At 36.6% G+C, this 25,370-nt stretch overlaps 1 protein-coding gene across 9 annotated transcripts in view; it reads right to left on the bottom strand.

Annotated features, from left to right (window-relative positions):
* DMD (dystrophin) overlaps positions 1–25,370 on the bottom strand; it is a 2,273,580-nt gene that overhangs the window by 513,546 nt on the left and 1,734,664 nt on the right. For all 9 annotated transcript variants that reach the window (XM_046672830.1, XM_046672828.1, XM_046672833.1 and 6 more), the window contains one exon: positions 9,100–9,311. In XM_046672830.1, the coding sequence (XP_046528786.1) occupies positions 9,100–9,311 (212 nt within the window). The remainder of the gene's footprint in view (positions 1–9,099; positions 9,312–25,370) is intronic.

Genomic DNA, 25,370 nt, shown 5'->3' with positions numbered 1-25,370 from the left:
CCTCTTGCAAGGACACCAGTCATATTGGATTAAGGGCCCACCCTACTTGTCTATTTCTCTAGAAAATCCAGCTCGGATCTTGATAAGGATTGCATAGAGTCTGGAGATCAGTTTGGGGATATTGCCATCTTAATATTAAATCTTTTAATCTGGGAATACAGGATATTTTTCCATTTATTTAGATCTACTTTCATTTCACTCAACAGTTCTTTGTCGTTGTCAGTGTACAAGTCTTGCATTTCTTTTATTCCTAAGTAAGCATTTTATTTTTTGATGCTATTGTAAATGGAATAGTTTTGTGAATTTCATTTTTCAGATTATTCACTGCTGGTATATAGAAAAACAATTGATTTTTGTATTTTGATCTTATATCCTGCAAATTTGCTTAGTTTATTAGCTCTAATTTTTTTTTTAGCGTATTCCTTAGAGTTTTCTGTATACAAGATCACGTCATCTGCAAATAGATATAGTGTTACTTTTTCCTTTGCAATCTGGATGTCTTTATCTATTTTTCTTGCCTAATTGTCCTAGCCTGCACTTCTAGTATATTGGTAAATAGAAATGGTAACATCAGACATCCTTATCTTGTTCCTGGTCTTAGGGGAAAGCATTCACTCTTTCAGTATGATGCCAGTTGTGGGTTTTTCTTAGATGCCCTTTATCAGATTAAGGAAGTCTCCTTCTGTATTATATTCCTAGGACTGCCGGGACAAAGTACCACAAACTGGGCGGCTTAAAACAACCAAATTTATTGTCTCACAGTTCTAGAGGTTAGATCCGAAATCAAGGTGTCAGCAGACCGTGCTCCATCTGAAACCTAGAGGAGAGAATCCTTCCTTCCCTCTTCCTGGCTTCTGGTGGTGGCTGTCAATCCTTGGTGTTCCTGGACTTGCAGACGCATCACTTTAATTTCTGCCTCTATGTCACATGGTGTTTTCCTTGTGGTCAGTGTCTTTATGTGGCATTCTTCTGTGTATGTGTCCTTTCCTCCTCTTGCAAGGACACCAGTCATATTGGATTAAGGGCCCACCCTACTCCAGTATGCCCTCATCTTAACTTAATTACATCTGCAAAGACCCTACTTCCAAATAAGGACACATTCACAGGTATCAGGGGTTAGGCCTTTAACATATCTGTTAAGGGGACACTATTCAACCTATAGTATGATTTTTTTCTAATTTGTTGAGTATTTTTATCATGAAAGGGTTTTGGACTTTGTCAAATGCTTTCTATGCAACTATTGAGACGACCATGTGGTTTTTGCCCTCTTTTTTTTTTTTTTTACTGATATAGTACATTATATTGACTAAATTTTGTACATTAAACTAACCTTGCATTTCCGAAATAAATTTCACTTGGTTATGGTATACAATCCCTTTAATATGTTGCTGTGTTAGGTATGACAGTATTTTCTTGAGGCTTTTTGAGTCAACATTCATAAGGCATATTGGTCTGTAGTTTTTTGTTGTTGTTTCCCTGTGATATTTTTGGTTGTGAAATATTCCTCTTCTATTTTTTGGAAGATTTTGTGAAAGACTGCTATTAATTCTTCTGTAAATGTTTGGTAAAATTTACCAGTGAAGCTATCTGGGCCTAGGTCTTTCCTCGGGAAAAGTTTTTAAATTACTAATTCAATTTCTTTACTTGTTATATAGGTCTATTCAGACGTCCTATTGCTTCCATTCATAATATCCTCTTATAATCCCCTTTTATTTCTGTAAGATTAGTAATAATGTATCCTCTTTCATTTCTAAGATTAGTAATTTGAGCCTTCTCTCTATTTTGTCCTTAGACTAGCTAAGGGGCTGTTAACATTCTTGATCTTTTCAAATAACCAACTTTTGGTTTTGTTGGTTTTCTCTTCTCTGTTTCATTGATTTCACTCTAAACTTTATTATTCCTTCCTTCTGTTTACTTTAGATTTAATTTTCTCTTCTTTTTCTAGTTTCTTGAAACTAGAAGTTTGAGTTACCAGCTTGAGACCTTTCTTCTATTTTTTACATAAGTATTTATAGTTATAAATTTCACTCTAAGCTCTGCATTAAGTTACATCCCATAAGTTTCGGAATGTTGTGTTTTTATTTCCATTTATCTCAAAGTATTTTTGCATTTCCTTTGTGATTTCTTCTTTGACTTATTGGTTATTTAAGAATGTGTTGTATCATTTTCTTGTACTTGTAAATTTCCCAAACTTACTTTTCTTATTGATTTTTAAGTTCACTCAATTATGGTCAGAGAACCTACATCATATGATTTCAATACTTTTAAATGTATTGAGACTTGTTTAAGGCCCGCGTATGGTCTATCCTGGAGAATATTCCATGTGCAAATGAGAAGAATGTGTATTCTGTTATTATTGGGTGGCGTGTTCTATAGATGATTGGTAGGTCTTGCTAGTTCATAGTGTTTTCCCAGGTCTTCTGTTTCCTTGTTGATCTTCTGCTCAGTTGTTCTATATACTACTAAAAGTGGGGTATTGAAGTCTCTGTTTTTTGTATATTTCTCCCCTCAATTCTCTCAGTTTTTGCTTTATGTATTTTTCTTAATTCTTTTCTTTATTCTTTTCCTCAGAGTGGATTATTCCCATGGACCTATCTTCAAGTTCACTGATTCTTCTGGCAGCTCAAATCTGATGTTGAGCTCCTCTAGTGAAAATTTCATTCTAGTTACTGTACTTTTAAACTTTAGAATCTCTGTTTGGTTTCTGTTTGTAATTTATATCTCTTTACTGCTCTGCTCTATTTGGCAAGACATGCATTTAGTCTTCTAGATCCCCCAGGAAGATGTCAGAGCTTTTCAAAGTCCCCTGAGGCCATCTCATTCCCCAGATCTTCCTTTTAACTTTTTCTCCAGACCATGATTATCTCAACTGATATCACAGCCTCAGGCAGTATTTAAACAATTGCTGATTGTTTTGTACAAATACTCTGGGGATAGGGCTTTCCCTAGGGAGTTAGCACAAAGTCAGGGCAAATAATGACAAGGCCTTGGGTATAGGTTTGTTCTAGGGAGCTGCCAGACAGGTCAAATGATGACAATGCTGTGAGAATGAAGTGCATCTTTTTGAGGAACTCCTATCGTGGTCCTCCCTCCCTGCTGGCTGTTGGTTTTCAAGTCTTCTGTGGAGCTGGGAGAAAGTGATGGGAATAGACCAAGTTAAAAAGCGTCAAAAACCCGGCTGTTCTTATGAAGTTCAGCAGTTTACATATTGTTGCCGATCTTCGGTTAATATCCAGAGTTCAGAAAAGGCAATTTTGACAATTTGTTGCTTTTACGGAGGAGTAGATTTATAGAGTTGCCATATTATATTTTCAAGCATGGTATAAGTTAAAGTGTGAAGAAGAAACAAGGCAAAATGGGGCCATCAGAGCATAATGCTGTTCAAATCTTGGTGACTCTGCCTTAAATATTTCTATTGTACAGCAGAACCTGAGGAAACTAGTCCATGACTTCCTGTGCTCTATCAGTGATGCAGGAAGCACTCTGTTTGTATGCTTTGAGAAGTTTAATAGCTTCATACATACTTTGGGAGGAAAAGTCCTATTAGGTTATTGATTCTTTCCCCTTAATCATGTGGAAGCTTAAGGGGAAAACAAAAGGGAGTAAAGAAAATGCATGAAGAAACAGCAGACCCTGGCAAGAAGATTTCTGATAATGTTTTACACTGTTGTATCAGAAATCCAAACGTCAAAATACCAGTGTGGGTTAATTTGCCAAATTAATTTTGTGCAAGTCTAAAAAGTAAACAAAATGTGAGAAAGAAGAATTCAGCTTCCATTACTGTACATATCCTTAAGGCAGAGAAGGACATTATCTAATACCACCCAAGGTCCCAAATAATGAAAACTATAAGGCTCTACTTCCATATTTGAAGAAGCTATCCCTGATTAGTTTCTTTTCTGGTATAACAATTTTAGATCCTTAAATAGCCACTGTATTTATTATATATAACATGTTTAGCTTTTTAAATTAATTACATGATTACAGTATATCTATTTTTCAAGTTCCCTAAAGAATGTCTACAAAACACAGATATTTTTCAGCCTTGGAAATGTTTAGTTAATAATTTGATAAATTATTGGATTTCTTGTCTCAGATAATTTTAAGTATTATATGGCCAAATCAGCGGGGCTCAAACAAGATTTCACTTCTCTATTGAATTCATGTACTCTTAGCTCAGCCAAGCACAAAACAGCTAATGCCATCACATTTGAAAAGCTTTTATGCTGAATTTGACACAAAAGCAATCACAAAGCAGACAGAAAGGAAATTTCTCTTTCGAAAGCTGAAAGGGGGAAAAAAGAAATGAAAACTCTGAGCCTGGGTAAATCTTTCTTGACACTGGAAAAGAAAGTTTACAATCACCAAGAAATAATTTTTGCAAAGAATCCATTGCCAAGTTTGGATCAATCTTAATAGCCTGGGGAATAGGTTGTGAAGTCAACCAAGATTCTGCCAAATGAAATAAATCCCATGATGACCATCGCTGGCAATTTTAAGTGTCAATGGCATACCATCTTATCTCTTATGAAAGTTAAATGGCATCATCTCTCATAGGATTCTGTCATAGCTTATTGGCAGGGATTTTGATTAGGATGGAAATCTTGTATGATATTCTCTAGCATCTGTCTTTCCATCTTAGAAGAATATTATTGTTTTACCAAGGCCATGGAGAAGATCAAATCAAGTCATGTGGTTAACAAAATCAACTACTTACTCACTTTATGCTTTTGTTTCTGAAAAATTAAGGGTTGTATAGGAAAAAAAGAAACTATACATATATTACGGGCATCTCTTAATGACCTGCTCATTAATTATTGACATGATAGACCATCTATAGTCTGTTCTTTTGCCAAACAAAGGCTCTTCTGTTGCTATCTCCTTCCACCCTCACCATTGTGAAAAACTGACACAAGTGGAGCCATTTTAAAATAGAGCTGGAGCAGACATTCCAGAGGAACTCCCTTGCTTGTTTTGTTCCTTGAAACTTGGACTGGGCCAAACCTTTGGATGGGACCAATATGGCAATTGTTTTACAAGCAAATGTTTGAGAAATCAGCAAGAGAACGGACATCCTGAACACAAGACTGATGACTGTGGACTTGCTGAAGGTAGAATCAATAACCAATCATGTATAGCCAAGAGTCGGCACCAATGAACTCTTCTTAAAAACATCTCACCTCATCTTTCTCCTTTTTCCCATAAAAACCCTGAGCCCCTCTCCTGCAATCAGGACACTATTTGAGTTTCTACTTGGATCTGTGCTCCCTGAATTGCAATTCTTTGATCCCAAATAAACTCTTCGCTTCTCGAACTGGGTTCTGATTTTTATAGGTTGACACTATGCTTTCAAGATGGACTTTTCCCAGATGCCACCTCAGATTTGATTTTTACTCTATGAAGGGGTTGTTATTGTCCCCCTTATCTTTTCTAACCAAGAGGAGGAGGTTGTGTAAAAATGTCCAATCAGTAAGGAAATGGTTAAAGATGGAGATAATGAAATATTATAAAGAATTAAAAATAATAATTATTAAAAGTTATGTAGCAACATACACAAATATTTATGTAATAATACTAAGTTCAAAATCAGAATTCAAAATTTTGTCTACATAATGAGGACAATTAAAAATATGTAGAGAAGAAATGGAAGAGATTATAGACAAAGATTAGCAATTCTGAATCATTAAAATATCAGAATTGTAGATAATTTTTTCTTTAGTTCAGGGATGGTGACTGGTTTAAATTTTCAAAGAGTAGAACAGTCCTGGCGGTTGCCTTTGAAATCATTTCATTGCGGCAGTGAGGGTCGTCATCACTGATGCTGCTGCAAGGGAGGCCGGCTGTCATAATCACAGCTCTCCAACTCTGAAGACACAGCCTGATAACTGCCTTACGAGGCGCACTAGCTCTCTTGCTCATCTTAGGCACATAGACTCAGAAAGAACTTATGGAGCAAGGAGATCCTGGTCAAATTATCCAATGTCTCTTTTCACATTTTCTTACTAAGAAAAAATTGTAAGTGATGAGTCAGCTAATATCACTCAGTAGTGATAACACATTAGACATAAGGGCCAGACCTCCATTTTATAAGCTCCCTGAAGTTCAGAAAAAATAAAAATTATAGTTTCATTAAAAGTGGAATACAATTTGCTATTATTCTTTTTAGTTTTTCACACTAAAACAGAATATGAAAACTTCTCCCCAGTATAACATTTCATTGCTTTCATTTTCCACCTGTTGGCTTATCAGTCATATAATTGTATTTGTCAGTTCATAATTACAGTTGTCTCCCTTTCTGATCCTCATGGTATTTTCTTGATTTTTTTTAGCCACATAGACAACTGGTACAAGAGAAAATTTGTGAAATCATCTACAAGAGTAATCGCTATGCATTCACAGCTCAACTCTGTTACTTTTTTTGTGTGTGTGAGGAAGATTGGCCCCGAGCTAACATCTGTGCCAATCTTCCTCTATTTTGTATGTAGGGCCCTGCCTCGGCATGGGCTGATGAGCGCTGTGTAGGTCTGTGCCTGGGATCCGGACCTGCAAACCCTAGGCTGGCAAAGCGTAGCACCTGAACCTAAGTGCTATGCCACCAGGCTGGCCCCCCAACTCTGTTACATTTAAAAGGAGTTATTGAACTTTTCTAGGCTTCAACTTTTTGATCTGTAAACTGGGACCAATAATAATACTTTTCACAGAATGTTTTTGAGAAGATGAAATAAGCCAATATATGTAAAGTGATTAGCACAATTTCTGACAAATAGCAAGTACTTGCTTAATGTTAGTTAGTATTAGCATTAGGATTACTTTTAGTTTTAGCATATGATATTTTAGGAAATGGATGGGAAAATTACAGCTTTGGTCATCTTTATCTGTATAATGAACTTACACTGAAGCTACAGCAATATATAACATTAAATTTCTAAACACGTTAACACAAAACATCCGTTTCTATAGGTAATACCTGAGACATTTTTATAACATAGTTTTAGACTGACAACTCAAAAGCAAAATTTTTATTTCAAAAGTTTGACAAGGATAACAATTATAATACAATCTTGTTTTTGTTTTAGGTGTTTAAAACATCTTTTTTGTGATGAAATTGTTTTTTTCCTCCTTTTATACTTTCTTTTGCGATACTTTCTGTCTCTTATATGAGGCCCTTTACTCTTCTAAGAGCTACTAAACCCTAATCACTCTTGTCATCACTTTAGGATTCTCATAGGTTTTAAGATTATTTCTCACTTGCCAACTTCCAGAGTCTTCTTGCTCTAATCAAATCTATCACTGTATGCCTCTCATGTCTCCTTCCCTTCATCTAACTCAAGGGTCCAGTCCAAACTCTTTTTCCCTGTTAATTCCTCCTTACGAGTTAACTACTTCATTCCACGATCTGCTAGATTCATAAAATCCTAAATTTTTGTGGAGGAAAAATAAATAGCATAATACACTGAGTACCTTATGGATAAGATCAGAGCCTTCAAGAATAACCACATAGACTCTATATTCCCCATAGTCAAACCAGGAATTGGGAAAATCATTATGAGAAATCCTTAATCTGGAAATTTCATTTAGGTTCATCCGAGGGAGAAAATCTTAGCGGTAACAAGTATCTCATGAAAGAAAGAATTTTTATTCATTTAGATGTTGCTTCCAAGAGAGGTAATGATAAGTCCGTAAAACCCTATCCGACTTTCTAACATTCTTTTCACATAAATAAAAATCTTGTCCTCATGGCAGCTCAGGTCCTTTGGAAAAGGACCTATGGCAGAGACTGGCTAAAAGCTCACAGTTCATCATTCCCACTTACTCTTCCTCAAATTAAAGTGGGAACAAATTCTGGTCAACGGGATATGGGTGGAAGTGATATACATAATCTCCAGGCCTGCCCATTAAACCTCATGGATAGACTGACCGCATTCTCTCTTACTCTCTTGCAGTAACCTTGGGCAGCTATGAGTTTAAAATGACAGTTGCACAAAATTGGAAAAGCCTGAATTCCCCAAGTCACCATTTGAGGGAGAACTCCCAAAAACGGCTCTTCAACCTCCATTGGACTATGAAACAACCAGGGAATTAAACTTTATTATATTAAGCTATTGAGATTTCAGGGTTTATTTTTCAAATAGACCTAGCATAAATACATATGCTATGTGGCTTAGCATAGTCTAAACACTGACTGATCTAGAAATGGAAGCCACTTCATTCAAGAAAACTGTAAGGCTTTTTTGTCAGATGACATAGCTAATTTGAGATTCAGATACTTGTTTAGCAGAAGGCCTTTTTCCACCAGAAAAAAAAATCTATAGAGGGTTTTGATCAAATACTCAATCTAATCAAGTTCCCACCATGTTACTTCTCTGCTTATAATCTCCTAGAGGCTACACATTGTCCAGCATTTAGGGCCTCTCCAAACTGATCAATATTTAGTCTTTCCAAACTAAATGTGAGATTTGAAAGGATTAAATGCACGTAAAGCACCATGCATGGTGCTTGATAAAACATAGTCATTAAACAAATTTTATTTCCTTTCCCTTTTCTCCTTTTGTCCTGAAGAGTTCTAGGCCCTTAAGTGGACAGATATATGATGTAGTTTTGCAGGGAAAGAGGAGGAAGAAGAGAAGGAAGAGAAAGAGGTAGAGAAGCTGGGCTGGAGGTCAGAGAATGGGAGGAGAAAGTGAGATTACACTTTACCGCTGCCTTCGCCTTACGCTCACGCCTCCCTTCTCCATCCAATAATGTAGGACGGAGGAGACGTTACTTTTTTTAAGAAAGGAATTAAGCCCAACTAATTGACTTCATGCTACTACATAAGTATGTATATCAACTTTGAAGTGATCTTAAAGTATGGTGCAATGTGAAAACTACCTCATTATATCCAGATTATTAAACAAAATTAATTTTAAGATTGATATTAGCCATCAATTTTCCTCTAATCTCTACTTTACTTTGACTAAAAATTCTACTGTTCATCTCACCTTAAATGTAATTTTCTTTTAAAATATTTACATTAAAAATCATCAAATTTTAATCCATGGTATAATTTTATCTAGTGTAACCGGTATTTTATTTTAAGAGCATATCTCTGACACTCACCTTGGTTTCTGTGATTTTCCTTTGGATTGCGTCCATTGTGTAGGGACCCTCCTTCCATGACTCAAGCTTGGCTCTGGCCTGCCCCAGGACCTGCTCAGCTTCTTCCTTAGCTTCCAGCCATTGTGTTGAATCCTTTAACATTTCATTTAACTGTTGCCTCCGGTTCTGAAGGTGTTCTTGTACTTCATCCCACTGACTCTGAATTCTTTCAACTGGAATAAAAGTAAAGATAAATATATAGGAGTAAATGCTAGTCTGGAGAAGATATTTGAAATTTAACATCCAAATATTATCTCACAGTTGATATTACTCATTAAAAAACTGTTCACTGTATTATAGCTGGGATGGTGGACAATGGAATTCCTTACTTTTTTCAACGGTAAACGTGAGTTTCTGTTAAATTATCTTCTTGAAGGTGACCTAGAACATCAGTAGGATAGGTAAAAATTGAACTCCATCTATTCTCAGTCCCTAGAGCAAAATCTAAATAATCTTTTAGAAAGGTACTATAGCAGGACGCCCAAATCCCTTTGCCCTTACCGCTTCAGTGCCTAACAGCTTGACTTCCAATACCATCATTGGCATTTCATTCCTTGAAGATTTTGTCTTGCCACAAAGCGCTTGCTTTGCCATCTAAGTGGCAGGCTAGATAACACCAGAGAATTGATGCTTCCCCTCTGTCCACCTGCCAGGAACAGCCTGTGACCAGTGACTGATGGTAGGCATTGGGGTATGCATATTTTAGCCCTCTTGATGCTAGCAGAAATAACTCTGAAACATGTGTTTTACAAGGGTTCCACAGTTTTCTCAGTGGGACAAAGGTCCAGTGGCCCATAGTGGTAACCTGCTTGATAATGCACCATCTTTTATTGGCTACCTTGCCTTACCTGTCTCACTATCTCACCCTTCTATGGATATTTTCCTCAACTCGCCAATAAACCACTTGTTCTTAAAACCTTTTCCTAGAGTCTTCTTCCGGGGCATCCTAAGAGCAGATAGCCATACTAGAAACTTGTTGTAACAATATCTAAGAACTCATGCCAGTTATATTCTGTAAGTAAGACAGACATTTTAAGGCTATTTTTTGGTATCATTGTGAGTCAAAGATGGAGATGCCTTATAGATTCTGCTCTGAAACATTTTATTTTAGAATCCTAAAAATAAACATGACCACATTATTTTTTCTTTTCTTTAAGGACCACGTTAACTTTTCTTTAAGCTGGTTTCATAAAGAGGAAATAATGTCATAGAAAACAAGCAATAAAACCACCATCTACTTTATCTCTTAAGCAAGAAATCTGCGATTCTAGATTTTTCCTTAAGCTTCACCAAACACCATATATAATTGGTTACTCATTTTTCTCATATAGAACTTCTTCCCTCTTTCCACATATTGCCGCTGCAGAGCTCTATCATTTTTTGCCTATGTGTCTGCAATAGACTCTACATAGTCGCCCTGCCTCAAGTCTGTTTTCCATTGTAACTTCCACACTGTAGACAGAGTAATAACTTTTATAAATCAGATCACCCTACTCCCTCATTTAAACTCTTTAATGTCTTCCCACTGTCCTCTAGACTATCTTAGCTGGGTATACATATTCCTCTGTGATCTGCCCTGGATAACCTGAGAGGTTTATTTAGAAAGGAACAAATTACAACATAATCAGAGTGTAGAAAAATCACCAAAAAATGATAAAAGAAACTAGTCCCTGTAGCAATGAAGCAGTTACTACATTGAGGCCCAAGAAATCAGGAGAGGGAGTAAGCGGCCAGAAGCTGAGAATTATGAAGAGAAACCACCTTGAGAAGAGCAGTAACCTTTTGTCAAGAGACACAGTCAGCCTAAGGCAATTTCATGGGGAGGGAACTAGGAGGATAAATGTCCTGACTTCACTCTGTCCACTCTCTTCAGTTTTCCACTAGAGCTCCCCAGTGGCTAAACCAACTGCAAGTCAGAGGGCATGGAAGACCAATGATGACACAGATCAGCCTCCCAGAATAGAGAGCAGGGTAGAGAAGGGCAAAGACTGTCTGGATGAACAAATAAAATGTATGTAGCACAGAACTGTAAAATTGTGCTTCTTATTTCATGATATAAGTTTAGTCTTTCTTAATTAACCCTGTTGTCACCTTCATAAAGTTATGAGAAGTTATGAACTAAAGTACTTGAGCATTTTGTAAATAAGCATCAGGACGAGATAGACCTTATAAAACTAGTGATTGCAACATGAAATCAAGAATCTGGTATCTAGAATAGGTAAAACCAAGTAAGTGGCATTCATTACGATTTTATTGGGTTCATTTCTGTGTAGGTGTTTGCTATGCGTTGCAAAACCAGTCAGCATATTGTATTCCAACTGCGGTAAACATGTCAACTTATGTTTGTCAATCTCTCCCTATAATTTCTGAGCAACATTCTTTTTTGTTTGTTTCATTTCTGCTGTTGCCCCACTGGGTAGTGCAGCACCCCTTATAGTTGAGATTTATAGTTATCGACTAGTCTTCTATTTAATCTTTGGTTTATAAAATTAACAGTGTAAATGCTATTATAAGAAAGCTGTTTAAAATATAAATTAAAATGTCTTTAAGTGTTCTGAAATATTTTTCCATCAGTCATAGAAATGACTGATATTCTAATTCCAAACAATTTTTTCAACTTATCACAGCAGGCTACTTTATTATGCATAGTTGGTATCTTTTTTGTCTTAGCCTATTGTTATATACTACATGTATTTGAAAATAATAAAACTGACTTTCCTTAAAAAGTCTCTGATTTCAGTTTGCCTTTGTCTTAATCAGCATTAATTAGTGATATTTTACTATGCTTGCAAAATGTTTAGAATGCCTAGTATTTTTGACATAACGTGGTAAACCATTTACATTTGTGCTAGTGAATATTTTGCACATCCTACAGTTCATTTCAATAGGGTAGGCATAATCTCTATTTTTAAAAAGGCCATCACTTGATATGAGGAAGAAGCAAAGTAGTTCTTCCTGTTATGTGTGTAGAAATTTCTTAATTTTAGACAAATATACCATTTGAATGCTTGTTCAATCACAGCAATGAAAGTTTTCATCCCAAAGGAGTCATGCATGAGTAATGTAGCAAGATAACATGGTTCATTGGGATGTGCATCCCACTAAGGGTGTGATTTCTCATCCTTGACCTTAACTGTACATGATCATCAGATAATATTTAACTAAATAAATTTACAGGCTACAGACTCACTCAACAATCCATCTACACCTCCATGTACCCCTACCCATCAGTCCATCCACCTAGCCTGCCAATCACCATTTTATTTATCATCTACTAGATCCCAGGCATTATGCTAAGCACTGGGGAAACAAAAGAATCTAAGACAGATTCCCCGGCTTCTGGTTGGTGCCTGTTAGACAGGGGTGTTATTCACTATCCACCCAAAGAATACAGGATGAGTAGTTCTAGGAAAAAGATAATGAGTTCAATCTTGGATTGATTCAGTGGGAGGTTTTGAGGATCATCCACATAGGACTATCATTTTAGTCAGCTGGACAGAAGGTGCTATGGCATAGCTACATATTTTAAGAGAGAGAAAAATCCAGGATTAGAAATCATTACTAGAGAAGTAAAAATTGAAGCCATCAATGTGAATTCATTCTCACTGATGTGATGTATAGATTGAGCAGAACAGAGAATTCAAGATGGAGTCCTGGAAAATGCAACACATGAAGACAGAATACAGCAAAAGTAGCCAATAAAATGAATGAATGGCCAGAGAGTTAGGAGGAATATCTGGAAAATGTACTTTCATAGAAACATGAACAAGAAAGAATTTCAAAAACACAAGAGTGGTTAACACTTTTAAATGCGATGGATGTCACAAGAGATAATAAAAATCAAAATAACTAACATTTATTTGAATACCTACTCTGCTCAAAGCACTGTTTTAAGCGTTTATGTGTATTAACTCATTTAATCACCATGATGATCTTATGAGGTAGGTATCATTGTTCATGTTGTTGCTGCCGTTCCCCTCATTTAAGAGATGAAGAAATAGAGACTATGTTAAAGAATCGGCCTAAGGTCATACAGATAGTGAGTGGTAGAGCCAACACTTGGACCCAAGCTGTCAGACTTCTCAAAGACCATGTCAAAAGTACCATTTTGGCTTTGACCACATGGAATTCCCTGAAGACCATACAGAAAATGATTTTAGTAAAGTGGTAAAAGTCTTATTGTAGGGAATTGCCAAATGAATCAGCCAATGATGGATGAAAGTTGGTAGACAATTACCCCCTCCGGGTGATGACACTGAGATGCATTTTTCACTATCTCTCAGACTCCACTCATCAGGGTTGAACTCGAGTTGCTCCCAGAAAGAACCTGCTCGATAATTGGCTCAATTATTGGCTTCTTCCCTTTCCCTATTTCAGTGTCCCACTCCCCTGCTGGTAATGCCTGGGATCACCTTATAAGTAAATCACTTTCTCTCAAATCATTGTTTCAAGGTTGGCTTCCGGACGAACCTAGTCTAAGTTAGAATTTTATTCATTTAAAAAATCCTTAGTGGCACTTGGTATGCTTTCAATAACTGTCAAATGAATTGTACATGTAGACTATTTCAATTATCCATGCTTCCTCTTTATAATGATGTCAAAAATGCCACTTCCAAAGTTAATCTTTGCCCAGGACCTTGAGTCTTTTTTCTTCAAAAGCAATCATTGTCTCTTTATTGCATTTCAAGTTTACATAATTTGAACACTGGCTTAAGTCTTTCACATTTCCCTCTTTATTTTCCTCTCATTCTTCATGATCTTTGTTATAAGCAAACAAATATTCTCTGGGCATCCTTTGTTTCTGATTCAATGCATTTGCAGCAACCATATTTTTTTATATAAAACATCTTCAATGTCATGTTTACTAGTAGAATATTCTCATCTGATAAAAAAAAATCCATAAATTAAAAGGTATGGGGAGGGGATCCTGTAAGGCAAACCTAATCAATGATCTCTCTTTCTCTAACATTCTTAAAGTAAACTATAAGTCAGAGAGAATCTGTTGGCCTGTCTTTTTTGCCTCAGTCTGTCTTCTTAATTAAATCTTAGACTGAGTAATATAGAAAAGTACAAGTGTGTATTGGATAAGGATATTTCTATGGACGTTTTTAAATTTTGAAACATACTAAGCTCCAGAGGATAATAACAACAATAAAATATCACATTGTTATTAACGTAAGTACAATTAGATGAATATGAGAAAGACAGTCAGCAGATGTATTGCCCCTTGTGAAATAACCAACCATATGTGAGAATCCATTTTCTAGAGCAGAGATTATGGAGAGATTATTTCCTTCACAAAAGGACTCACCATAAGATTTCTCTAGTCAATTTGTCAAGTATTTTAAAAATATTATTTGAATTATATTCCATACCCAGGTAGGTATCCAACAGAAATGCATACTTATATTCACTAAAATACATGTACTAAATTGGAAGATTGCCTAAATTGGAAACTACTCAAATTCCCATCTACGGTAAAATGGATAAATACATTGTGGTATATTTATCAATAGAATACTATCTAGCAACAAGAATCAAATATACAAGTATAAGCAATAATATATATTAACCTCATAAACATAATGTTGAGGGAGAGAAGCAAGCCAAAAACAAGGACATACTATTTTATATCATGTATATAATGTACAAAAACAGGGAAAAGTAAGATGACTATAGAAGTCAGGATAGTGGTTACCCTTGTGGGACTGGTAGTCGCTGAAAGAGACATGATGGGGGCTTCTAAGGTTCTAGCAATATTTCATCTCTTGATTTGGGTGCTGCTTACACAGTTGTATTCAGTTTGTACAAATTCACCAAGCTAGACGTTTATGATATGTGCACTTTTCCTTATGTATATTGTATTCAATAAAAATTTAATGAAATATTATTTGATTTGTAAGATGTTTTCTACATACAACTTTGGAGAATTCTTTTTCAAAAGAGTTGCAACGTGTGAAATATGTATCACTTTGGCAAATATGAATGATAATACGAGATGCAATGGTTTTGCTAAGGACACAATACAATTTAGGCTGTAGATTTGTGTGATAAAGAACGATTTAGAAATACTCATTGGACAGTGAACTGGACTCGACTCACAGAAACAAATCACACATAGAGACTAATGAAGTGACTATTCAATTATTTAATAAAAGAAACAAAGCATTGCAATTAAGTGATACAGCTGTCCTAAGAGTAGATCCTGGAGAAACATACACAAGAGAAAATTTGAGAAGTTTTATATATATTCCATTTTGTCAAGGAATAAAAGTAAACAGAAAATCTGAAGATCATCAAAGAGAAGCTGTTATCTTGGAACTGGGCCATTGTGGTAGTTGGACATTCATATGGATTTGGTAATTGTCCATGCTTGGGCAACAATTCAAACTACGGAACTTCACCACATTTAGAATACTTCATCCAGGATACTATCGAATAGGCCAAAGATATATTATGGCAATGTACTTGGTCCCTAGAGCCCACACTGTTAGATTTATATTCATACCCGATTCATCTGACACAGAAAAGTGAAATAATAATAAAATATGTGCATATAAACTCAGACAATCTGTGCCTGTTTGCAACTGAAGAGCTACCCAAATGTGTGCATTTTTCCTTGCAGAGGTCCATCGTGGAAAGCTTCTCAACTGATTTGTGCAGTAAGTAGATACTGGATAATGAAGGGAAATAAATAACCAATGCTAAGAGTCAGGATGACAGACTGGGACTCAGCATGTGTCCTGATTTACGGATCTCCAGAAGTGTCAAATTGGAAACTCGGCAATCATGTCAAGAACCACAATATTGCAGAGAAAGAAACACTTCAGTTGATTGAGTACTAACCAATCTTTCACTTCAAGTTTTTAAGCTAGCCATGTTTGATTATCGATATACATTCTTGACTGATATAAATTCCCACAACATCTCTCCTGGGGAAAAACGTTATTTACAAAAACGAAACGATTGCCTTTTTGAATATACATTGCTACAGAACAAAAAACAGCTCTGTTGCAATTTCCACAGTAAAGTTACAGTCTGAGAATTAGAAATTACCACAACTAAGTTTTAGGAAAAAAACCTTGACTAGGAGTTAGTAATGGGTTACAGCCTTGCATTTGCGATGAAATAGTTAATTTAATTTGCAAAAGTTGATTCACCACAGCTTCAATTTCCTCAGCTGCAAACCTGAAATACTGGTAGTTGCACAACCAAAGAATTGTTGTGAAAATAAAATTCAACAATGAATAAAAAGCATAAAGGACCAAAGACAGTGTGATTGCTTTTCTGTACAGAGAAGACTAAACAATTGATTATACTCATCAGCAAACATTTGTGATCTGCTAGGGGGATCACATTGTGGATCTCAAAGATGCCACAGAGCACGCAAGAGTTCCAGGTAGAAAATATCGAGCTGGAAGAGTTAAATTGCAGGTTAATCTTTTGAGGTCATTTGAATGGGTGAAGAGTGGCAGATATTTAACTATGGTCAACTGTAAGGAAAATGATCCCAATTGAAGTTAAGACAATGAGCTCTGAACTATTTGTTGGGATTGGGAAAAAGATGTGGGAATCACAACAGACTGCTCTTTGAGGCTAAAATAGTCAACAAAATGTTAGGCATGATCAAGAGGGAACTGAAAATTATTGTACTCTTGTACAAAGTTAGGACACAATTATACCTTGAGTAACATAAGCATATCTAAATGTTTGATATTCAAAGACTTACAAGAAACCAAGGAAACTCAAAATACCTAATAATAACCAAGACTATAGGGATTATTAAGATTTGTTCCTCCTACTTCTACATGGCATTTAAACGTGGTTCTGCAGAAAACTTCTCTATAGCCAAGCTCTGCAAAGAGGAATCTCAACTTAAACCCATTAAGAAGAGGAAGAAGCAAATACACTAATCACGAAGTCGAATTTAGCTGGTGTGAACAGGCCTTTGCTCTATTTAGGAACAGGAGAGGAGGAATGTGGTTGCTGTGCAAACACAGAATAAAATGTCGGAGACATTTCAGACCAAAAAGCTAAAAAGAGAGGGATGTTATAGGCACGTGATTAAATCCGAGCCACTGTGACTAACTTGAAGATCTGCTTTTTCTCTAAATCCTGAAAAGCTAGAATTCAGGAACAGCCAAGCATTTAGTTTAAATTCCTAGAAGACAGACTCAGAATAAATGACTGAGTTAAAAACAATTTATAATATTAGCCTAACATTTAAGGTTAGTTTGAACATGGCAAAGATCAGTAATTTAATGTGATTTTCACACTCAGTTTACTCTCTGTAAAATAGGGATAATAATAACAAGAAAACTAATAATCTATGAAGATGAAGGAAATAATGGACACAAGGCAATGAGCAGAGTGTCTGGCCCCCAGCTCTCTCTCAATTACAGGGGTAAAGAGAGGCAATCATGTACTTTTATAACACCATTGGATTTCTCAAATCTTGAGCTGTAAAGCAAAAGGGGGTAGATTGGATGATTCCTGGGGTTCTTTCCAGCTTTCACAGTCCATGAAATACATGTTCCTTGATGTTTCCATCAGAGATAGAGGCTCACCTTACAAGGTTATTGGGAAGATGTCAGTCAGCCCAGCGCCTCAATGAACAAATAGCATATCAACAGCCACATATCATTCCCCTGTACGGACCATTGGTGTGACTCAGCTTAGCAATCTTATATTCAGTCATGCCAAGATTCAGTTAAAATAAACTCAAGCCAGCCTAAAAAAAATTCTTCTTTTTTCATTATTATTTTATTGAGGTATGAGTGATATAACATTATCTTAGTTCTGGGGTACAACATAATGATTCGATATTTGTATGCATTGTGAAATGATCACCACAATAAGTCTAGTTAACATCCAAAAGTTCTTTCCTTCTGGGGTGATAATATTTTTCTGTATCTTGATAGAGGCATGTGTCACACAGGTGTACCCATTCATCGATACTCACTGAATGGTATATGTAACATTTGTGCATTTGACTGCAAATTTTACCTCAAACAAGCAAGCAAGCAAGCAAACAAACAAAAAGAACTGTAAGTGAATATTGAGCTCTAGTTAACAATATGCATGTTGAAGTGTTTAAAGGTAAAGGGTACTGCTGTCTTTAAATTTACTTTGAAATGCATCAGAAAATAATGGGGATTGATGGGCAGGTAAAAGGATGAAGTGGTAGGGCAGAATCTAGATAGTGGGTTCATGGGCATTCACTGTACAATTCTTTCAGCTTTTCTGTGTATTTGAACTTTTCGTAATAAAATGGTAGATAAAATGCTTTCTCACACGAAGCACAAAGCAGCATATTATTTAAGCAGCTTTCTAAGTCGCTAGGACCACTTTCCAATTAAGAAAAAAATACCACCTGTGGAATGTGGAAGTTTAAAAGATAGTAAACAATTTATAGGAGCAGAAATGACAAAATGTTTTGCTCAAAGTCACACCCAATATGTATAGAAAGGAGTTGGAAATGGAATTCAGGCAGATCTCTTAACTTCCTAATTAACAGACTGTCAAAGACTATATTACCTCCTTCAAAGTATGCTGAATACTCTAATAGAGAAAATGAATTAGTCCTCTGAAGAAAGCTCATTCTCTTGTTTTGGTTATAAAACACAGGAAAGCGTGTGTTGGTTCCCATATCGAAAGATGAGTTAAGGTAAAAGGAGGATTGCGCTTTTGCCACTGGTTGGAGAGTCACAGATTATGAGAAAATATCAACATCTCGTCATAATGAAACATGTAAGTTATTTCATTAATTAAACAGGCATATGTTGAAATGTGATATTGTTTAATCATTAAAGTAAATTTATTTTTAAAAAATAATGGCTTCCTTTGGCAGAGGGGAACCCCCTGGTTGAGATGGAAGCTGGAAGTTGGGGGAAAAGCTTGATCTTCACTTACGTAAAAATATTTCAGTTTATAATCCTAGGTCATTCACAGGACACATAAAAGAAACTATCTAGATGTGATAAAGAAACAACATATCATTAGACAATCCATCTGTCTGGCCTGCCCCAGCCATCTACTAATTAAGTGCCAAATGTAGCAAATAAAGCACTAACAACTCAAAAGAGTTCATCAAGAGTTCATTAAAATGGAGCTAAAGGATAATTACAATTCCAGCACCACGGATTTATTACTGTGTCACCAGCATGCAATGCACACAATAAAACCCATTCGTCACTGTAAATTTGCACATCAAAATTGATGCATTTGTTGGAATATAAATATTTTAAAAAATGTTGAATAAAAAAAAAGGCGTTTTTTTCGCCCCAAGCACACATTGAATTTCATCCTTGCACCTTGTCACTCACACTTTAATTTGACAAGTGCAGAAAATGCGAGTTATACCTAAAAAGCAAAGTGGGCTCACTCCTATATTCACAAGCCCATTCCATTGTCCAACCATTCAAGTTAAGGAATAAAAATAAATACGAAACAATTGCTTGAACAGAAACTATGGGCTAAAAAGCAAAAGGCCAGATACTGTCTATTGACAGACTTTTCTGTATTTCTAGTCTTCCTTACCTTCTTCTCTTCAGATTTCCGTGTCTCTCCTATCCATACCTAATTCCCTCCCTGTACTCAGTATTCCAATTTCTTCCACCTCCTAAAAGAAGTGATTCCATTTTTCACCCATCCTGTATCTTCGATCTCAGTCTAGAAACTCATCTAAAAAGAAAATGACAACAACAAAATACAAAAATTTCTTTCTTTTGGCCCAACACTCCCTCTGGCCAATCCTACGTCTTTGTCCTTCATGGAAGAGTGGTTTATACCAGTGCTACTTAAAGGATAGTTTGTGTACTAGCAGCATCGGCATCACCTGGGAGCTTATTAGAAATGCACTATCTCGGGCCCAACCTTAGACTCACTGAATCAGAAACTGCATTTTTAAACAAGATTCCAAAGATGATTTGTATACACATTAAAGTTTGAGAAGCACAAGTCTACACCCACTATTTCCACTTCCACACCTCAGATACCCTTCTCAATCCACTGCATTTTGACTGTTGCCACTGAAATTACTTTTGAAGATAATAACAAGAACCTTCACGTTACTACAGATTGGAGATTCTAAAGTCTTGATTTTTCCAGGCCTCCCTTCAGTACTTGCCGTCACTGATGAGCTCTCCTTGAAACCTTCTTTTGATTAACATGGCCAGATTTTTTGGGACTTTGTTCTACCTCTTTGGCTACTTCTCAGCCTCCTCCACCCATCTCTTAAATGCTGTTATTCCCTAGGGGTCTCCTTTTGACCTTCCTTTTTTTCCACTTTACATATTCTCCCTGGTAAGTTCATCTACTTAATGTTGTTTCATTTACTACCCTTGCAATGATCATAGTCAAATCCACGTTTTAACCTAAAAACTCTCTCCTGAGCTCCATAGCCACACAGGCAAACTCCTACTAAATCCCTTCTAAATAGTGTATCCAAAATTGATGGCATTGTCTTTACCATTCCTCACTCCTAATCACTCTACCTAGTCATTAAAGGAGAAACCTACAAATTATCCTTGATTCTTTTCTTCCTTATCCTTTAACCAAGATGCCAAGTCATTCATTCAATCTCCTTAATCGCTTCTCTAACCTGTCTATCATCCAGCTGCCTCTTCCTTAGACTGTTTTAATTGAAAGCTTCCTGATGCTCTCTCTTATTTAGTGAATCATAATCTCATCTGAACATTTATATCAACTGGGATGCTTTAAAAAATGCCAATGTCTGGGCCCTATTCCCAAAGATTTTGATTTAATTGGTTTGGGGTGGAGTCCAGGCACTGGCATTTTTTAAAAGCTCCCCCTAGTGACTCTAACGTGCAGCCAGAACTGAGAATCACTGCTCTAATACTAGCCTTTTGCACTCCCCATCCGTCTTCAACACTCAGGTCAGAGAAGGCTTTTGAAGATGAAAATCTGAGTCTGTCTGTCATCACTTATTAAATCCTCTTAATGTCACCCTTCCATTGCTTTCAGGCTAAAATCAAAACTCTTTACCTGACTTACAACATCTTTTGTAATGTGGCTCCCTTGTCTACTTTGCCAGCTTCTTGACTTCTACCGCCTGTTGTAAACTCGATACTCCAGCTTTACAGCCACATAAATCTTCTACACGCACGATGTTACCACATATCTCACATATGTCTTTGCTTTTCATCTGCCCCGAATATTCTCTATCCTTTTTCCCTCTGCAACACTCTGCTCAAAAGTCACTGCCACTAATCATTTTCGTGACCATTCTCTTCCATCCTACCCAAGCTTTGTTGCAGGGGCTTGGGTAAACTGCCTTTTGGTTTCTAGAGCATTCTGTTCTTACCTCACTTTGTAAACACACTGATTACACTATTTGGCAATTGTCCGTTTCTTGTCTGTCTTACCCAGTGAAAGGTAATTACTTGAGAAGAGGGAGTGTATTTTATACTCAGGGCCCAGCAGAAGTTTGGCACATAGGTGGGTATAAAGAAATGTGTAGAAAGGGTGAACATAACTTGTTTTAAGTCACAAACAAGGATTTATGTGCTATTACAAAAAGAAAAATAATCGCAAACATACAATATATAAACAAAACAAATACATACATTTAGTAAGCATATGAAAATAAAGTACATGTTCAAATTTGCTTAGACTTTGTGAAAAATGGAACTTCTGTATTAAGGGGAAAAAAAGGAAATGAACTAATGAAGTATAGCTTCAATTGATCCCTTCAAATGCTTCTCCAGAAAAGCAAAATGTGAGATCAAGTAAATAAAGATCAATCAATTCTGGTTCACTTAACACATACACCATTATTAAGACAAACACAGGATCACTGATTATAAAATATATTTTAAACTAAAGTATTGGCTGAAAAGCCAAAAAGAAAAGTCTATAAAAGACTTCCCAGGTCCCATTTTGAGAGAATCTTTGCTTATTTCAATCTCAGCAACTCATAAATGATGTGAAATATGGGGAAAATCAAAAGTGACTCTTTCCCTATTCTAATGATCCCCATTCAAGTGACAAAGTGGGTTCATACAAAATATGTAAATAAACTTTGAATGTCAGTACAGCAACTCCTAAAATAGTACCGCAGCTCCTAAAATTAAATGCTTCAGTTTACAAGAAACAACAAAAAGTCTGTATGCGGCTCCCACTATTTCCATTTACCTCTGGGTAAATCACAACTATACATTCGAAGAAGAAAGACCCAGAGAGAGCCAATACCTTGGTGAAACATATGACTAAGAAATACAGGAACAGAAGAGTATAATTGCCTTAATTTTAAAAGAAAATTTTTCTTAAACGGAATTTCCATAGTAAGACAAGAAATAGAGAAATTCAAAATGAGGTAATCTATGTGAAAAGTGCTTTATAAACTGCCAAGCTGTCAGCAAACGTAAGGTATTATTACTATTTTCTTTAAAATGAGATATAGAAAAGCATTGTGCTTGTACTACTTGCAGCAAGGGAACAGAATTCTTTAAAAACATATAAAAGTGATGCCTTTTAACCAAAACAAAAAAAAGATACACAAACATTGCCTGAACTTGGTCTTAAGCAAGATTATACTTTTATTCTGATAAGTTCTTATAAATCAAGAGCCATTTGATCATCTGAAAATGATTTTTTTTTATACATTTACTCATTTATTTGTTTCTTTATCTAGCCTTTGCTTCATTAAAAGTTTTTCTTGATAATGTACTATGTGCTTGAGATTGAGTTAGAATGTGCACGAAATCAAAGCTGTATAAGAAATAATAAACATTTTATATATAAACTACCCAGTTCAATATTCACACGCACTTGGAATCTATATCTTTAACATAGAATCCACTTATTTAAATGCATCACCCATTAGAACGAAAAGCTAAAAGAGGACATTTTCATAGCTCCCAGTGACCTTGTGAGTTATGGCAACAATTTTCATCTTTGTCCTCAGTGCAATGGGAATCCACTGAAAGGTTTCATGCAGGGAAGTGACACCATCTGATCTGAGTTTCAAAAGATTAGTCATGCTGAGAATAAGATTGGAGGAGAGGGCGAGACAAGATGCAGAAAAACAGAGTAAGATGCAAGGATAGGAGTCCAGGTAAAACCTAATCATGGCTGGTAGACTGAAAGATAAGAACAGATGAGTAAGATACTTCGAAGATGAAATGCACAGGACTTTGCCTAAGTTCTTCCCTCTGCATAGAATGCATCGCCTGGTACATGATTGGCGCTTCATGAACGCTTTTGATGGGAAATGAATGGGGCTATAAAAACCTCGCAATTCTTTAAAGGGGTCTTAGAAGCTCTCGCCTCATAATATATAATGAAAAGTCATTATGTGACTTTTTCCTCTCACAGGAAAAGATGGAACTAATAGACTGTGACCATTGTTTTTCAGTAAGGTATGCCTAGGTCAGCCAGCCCTGGTGATCTAGTGGTTAAGATTCTGCACTCTTCACTGCAGCCCAGGTTCGTTTCCTGGTCAGGGAACCACACCACCCATCTGCAGGTTGTCATACTGTGGTGGCTGTGTGTTGCTGTGATGCTGAAAGCTATGCTGCTGGTATTTCAAATACCAGCAGAGTCACCCATGGTAGACAGGTTTCAGTGGAGCTAACAGACTAGGGCAGACTAGGAAGAAGGACCTGGCCACTGACTTCCAAAAAAAAATGGCCATGAAACCCTATGAATAGCAGTGGAGCATTGTCTGATACCGCACTGGGAGGGGCTATGATAGGAATCAACTTGACGGCACTAACAACAAATACTTAGGTCACTGTGCCCCTTCTAAAGTACAGGCTATGTCATATCTGCAAATTCTCTGCTTAAAGTCTCTTAGTAGGGAAATCTTACTTGCTTGACGATTTTTTTTGGCTTGACTTTTAAGTCATTTGTAGATTAAATAAATAGGAGAGAAAAGTTGACCTTTTTTGTATTACAAAATGGTGAAAAAGGTTGCTGTTGGACATCAACAAAAGCCCACAATTCCACATTGACTGCAAGATTATAATAATCCCCAAGAGGAAAAGTATTGTAGACGGTTTGCCATACGGAATGGATCAAACAGGAAAGAGGTCAGTGCTGGCCCAGTGGTGCAGTGGTTAAGTTCCCATGCTCCGCTTCGGTGGCCTGGGGTTCACACGTTTGGATCCCGGGCTGGACCTAGCACTGCTGGTCAAGCCACGCTGTGGTGGCATTCCACATAAAATGGAGGAAGGTTGGCACAGATGTTAGGTCAGTGGCAATCTTCCTCAAGCAAAAAGAGGAAGATTGGCAACAGATGTTAGCTCAGGGCCAATCTTCCTCACCAAAGAAACCCCACAAAAAAAAAAAAACAACCAAAAAAACAAAACAAGAAAGAGGTCAGGGGTCTTAATATGAGACTTGCCATTCATATGGTGATGAATAAGTGAAGCCATGAGCGTAAGGGACAAAAGCAAATCCTTGGGAATCTTCTGGAGAGAGGCTCTGAAATGGGAGATTTGGGAAAGGCTACATTATCCTCATGTTTAAGGCAAAAGCTCTGGAGTTGAAGCTTGAGAGGTGGTCCCTAGACCAAGCAAAGTGAACCTCTTGGGGGGGGGGGTGCGTCTACAGCTTCAGTGAAGTGGTTAGAGCATGGGCCACAAGAGCTTAGGTACAAAAGGAAATGATAGAAATGCTTGTCAAGTACACTTTGGCAGTTTAATGAAGCAAAATCAGGCAGAAGACTTAAGGGATATGAGCTGCCTCATTGTGGGAGAAAGGATTTGGAAGAAGCAGGGAACAAGAAAGTAGAAGGTTAGGCAAAAATCTCAGAGAGCTAAGTTAGTCAACAGGAGTAGAAGGTTTCCACTAGAAATTTAATTTATAATATGAAAATATGCTAAAATGAAAAATTTTGAAAAATGACTGGACTAGAAGATTCTACTCATCAGCCAGTCAGGTCACAACATGGATCTGTATCCAGTCACCCCATATTTATACTCTTAATTTGATTATTAAAGGGAACACATTACTTATGAAATCTCTAACGTTTTCTTTTCCTCAAATTCTGCCATCTTTCCTGCTTTTCTACCATTTCCAACAAAACTACTCCCCCGCCCTTTCACTGTCTTCGAGTTCATTAACACTCGTCTTGGCTACATCAGACACTCTAGTCCTCCTATATTCCAAGGTCCACTCGAAAGCACTTACTTATTACACGTTACTAGTGCCAGTGGAAAGCTCCAGCCTGGAACAAATTTATCTTCACCTTTGTCACCATAGGTAGA

Source organism: Equus quagga, chromosome 10 (genome assembly GCF_021613505.1).
Source record: "Equus quagga isolate Etosha38 chromosome 10, UCLA_HA_Equagga_1.0, whole genome shotgun sequence".
In the NCBI taxonomy this organism is placed as follows: Eukaryota; Metazoa; Chordata; class Mammalia; order Perissodactyla; family Equidae; genus Equus; species Equus quagga.
This window is presented reverse-complemented; position numbering and strand designations above follow the sequence as displayed.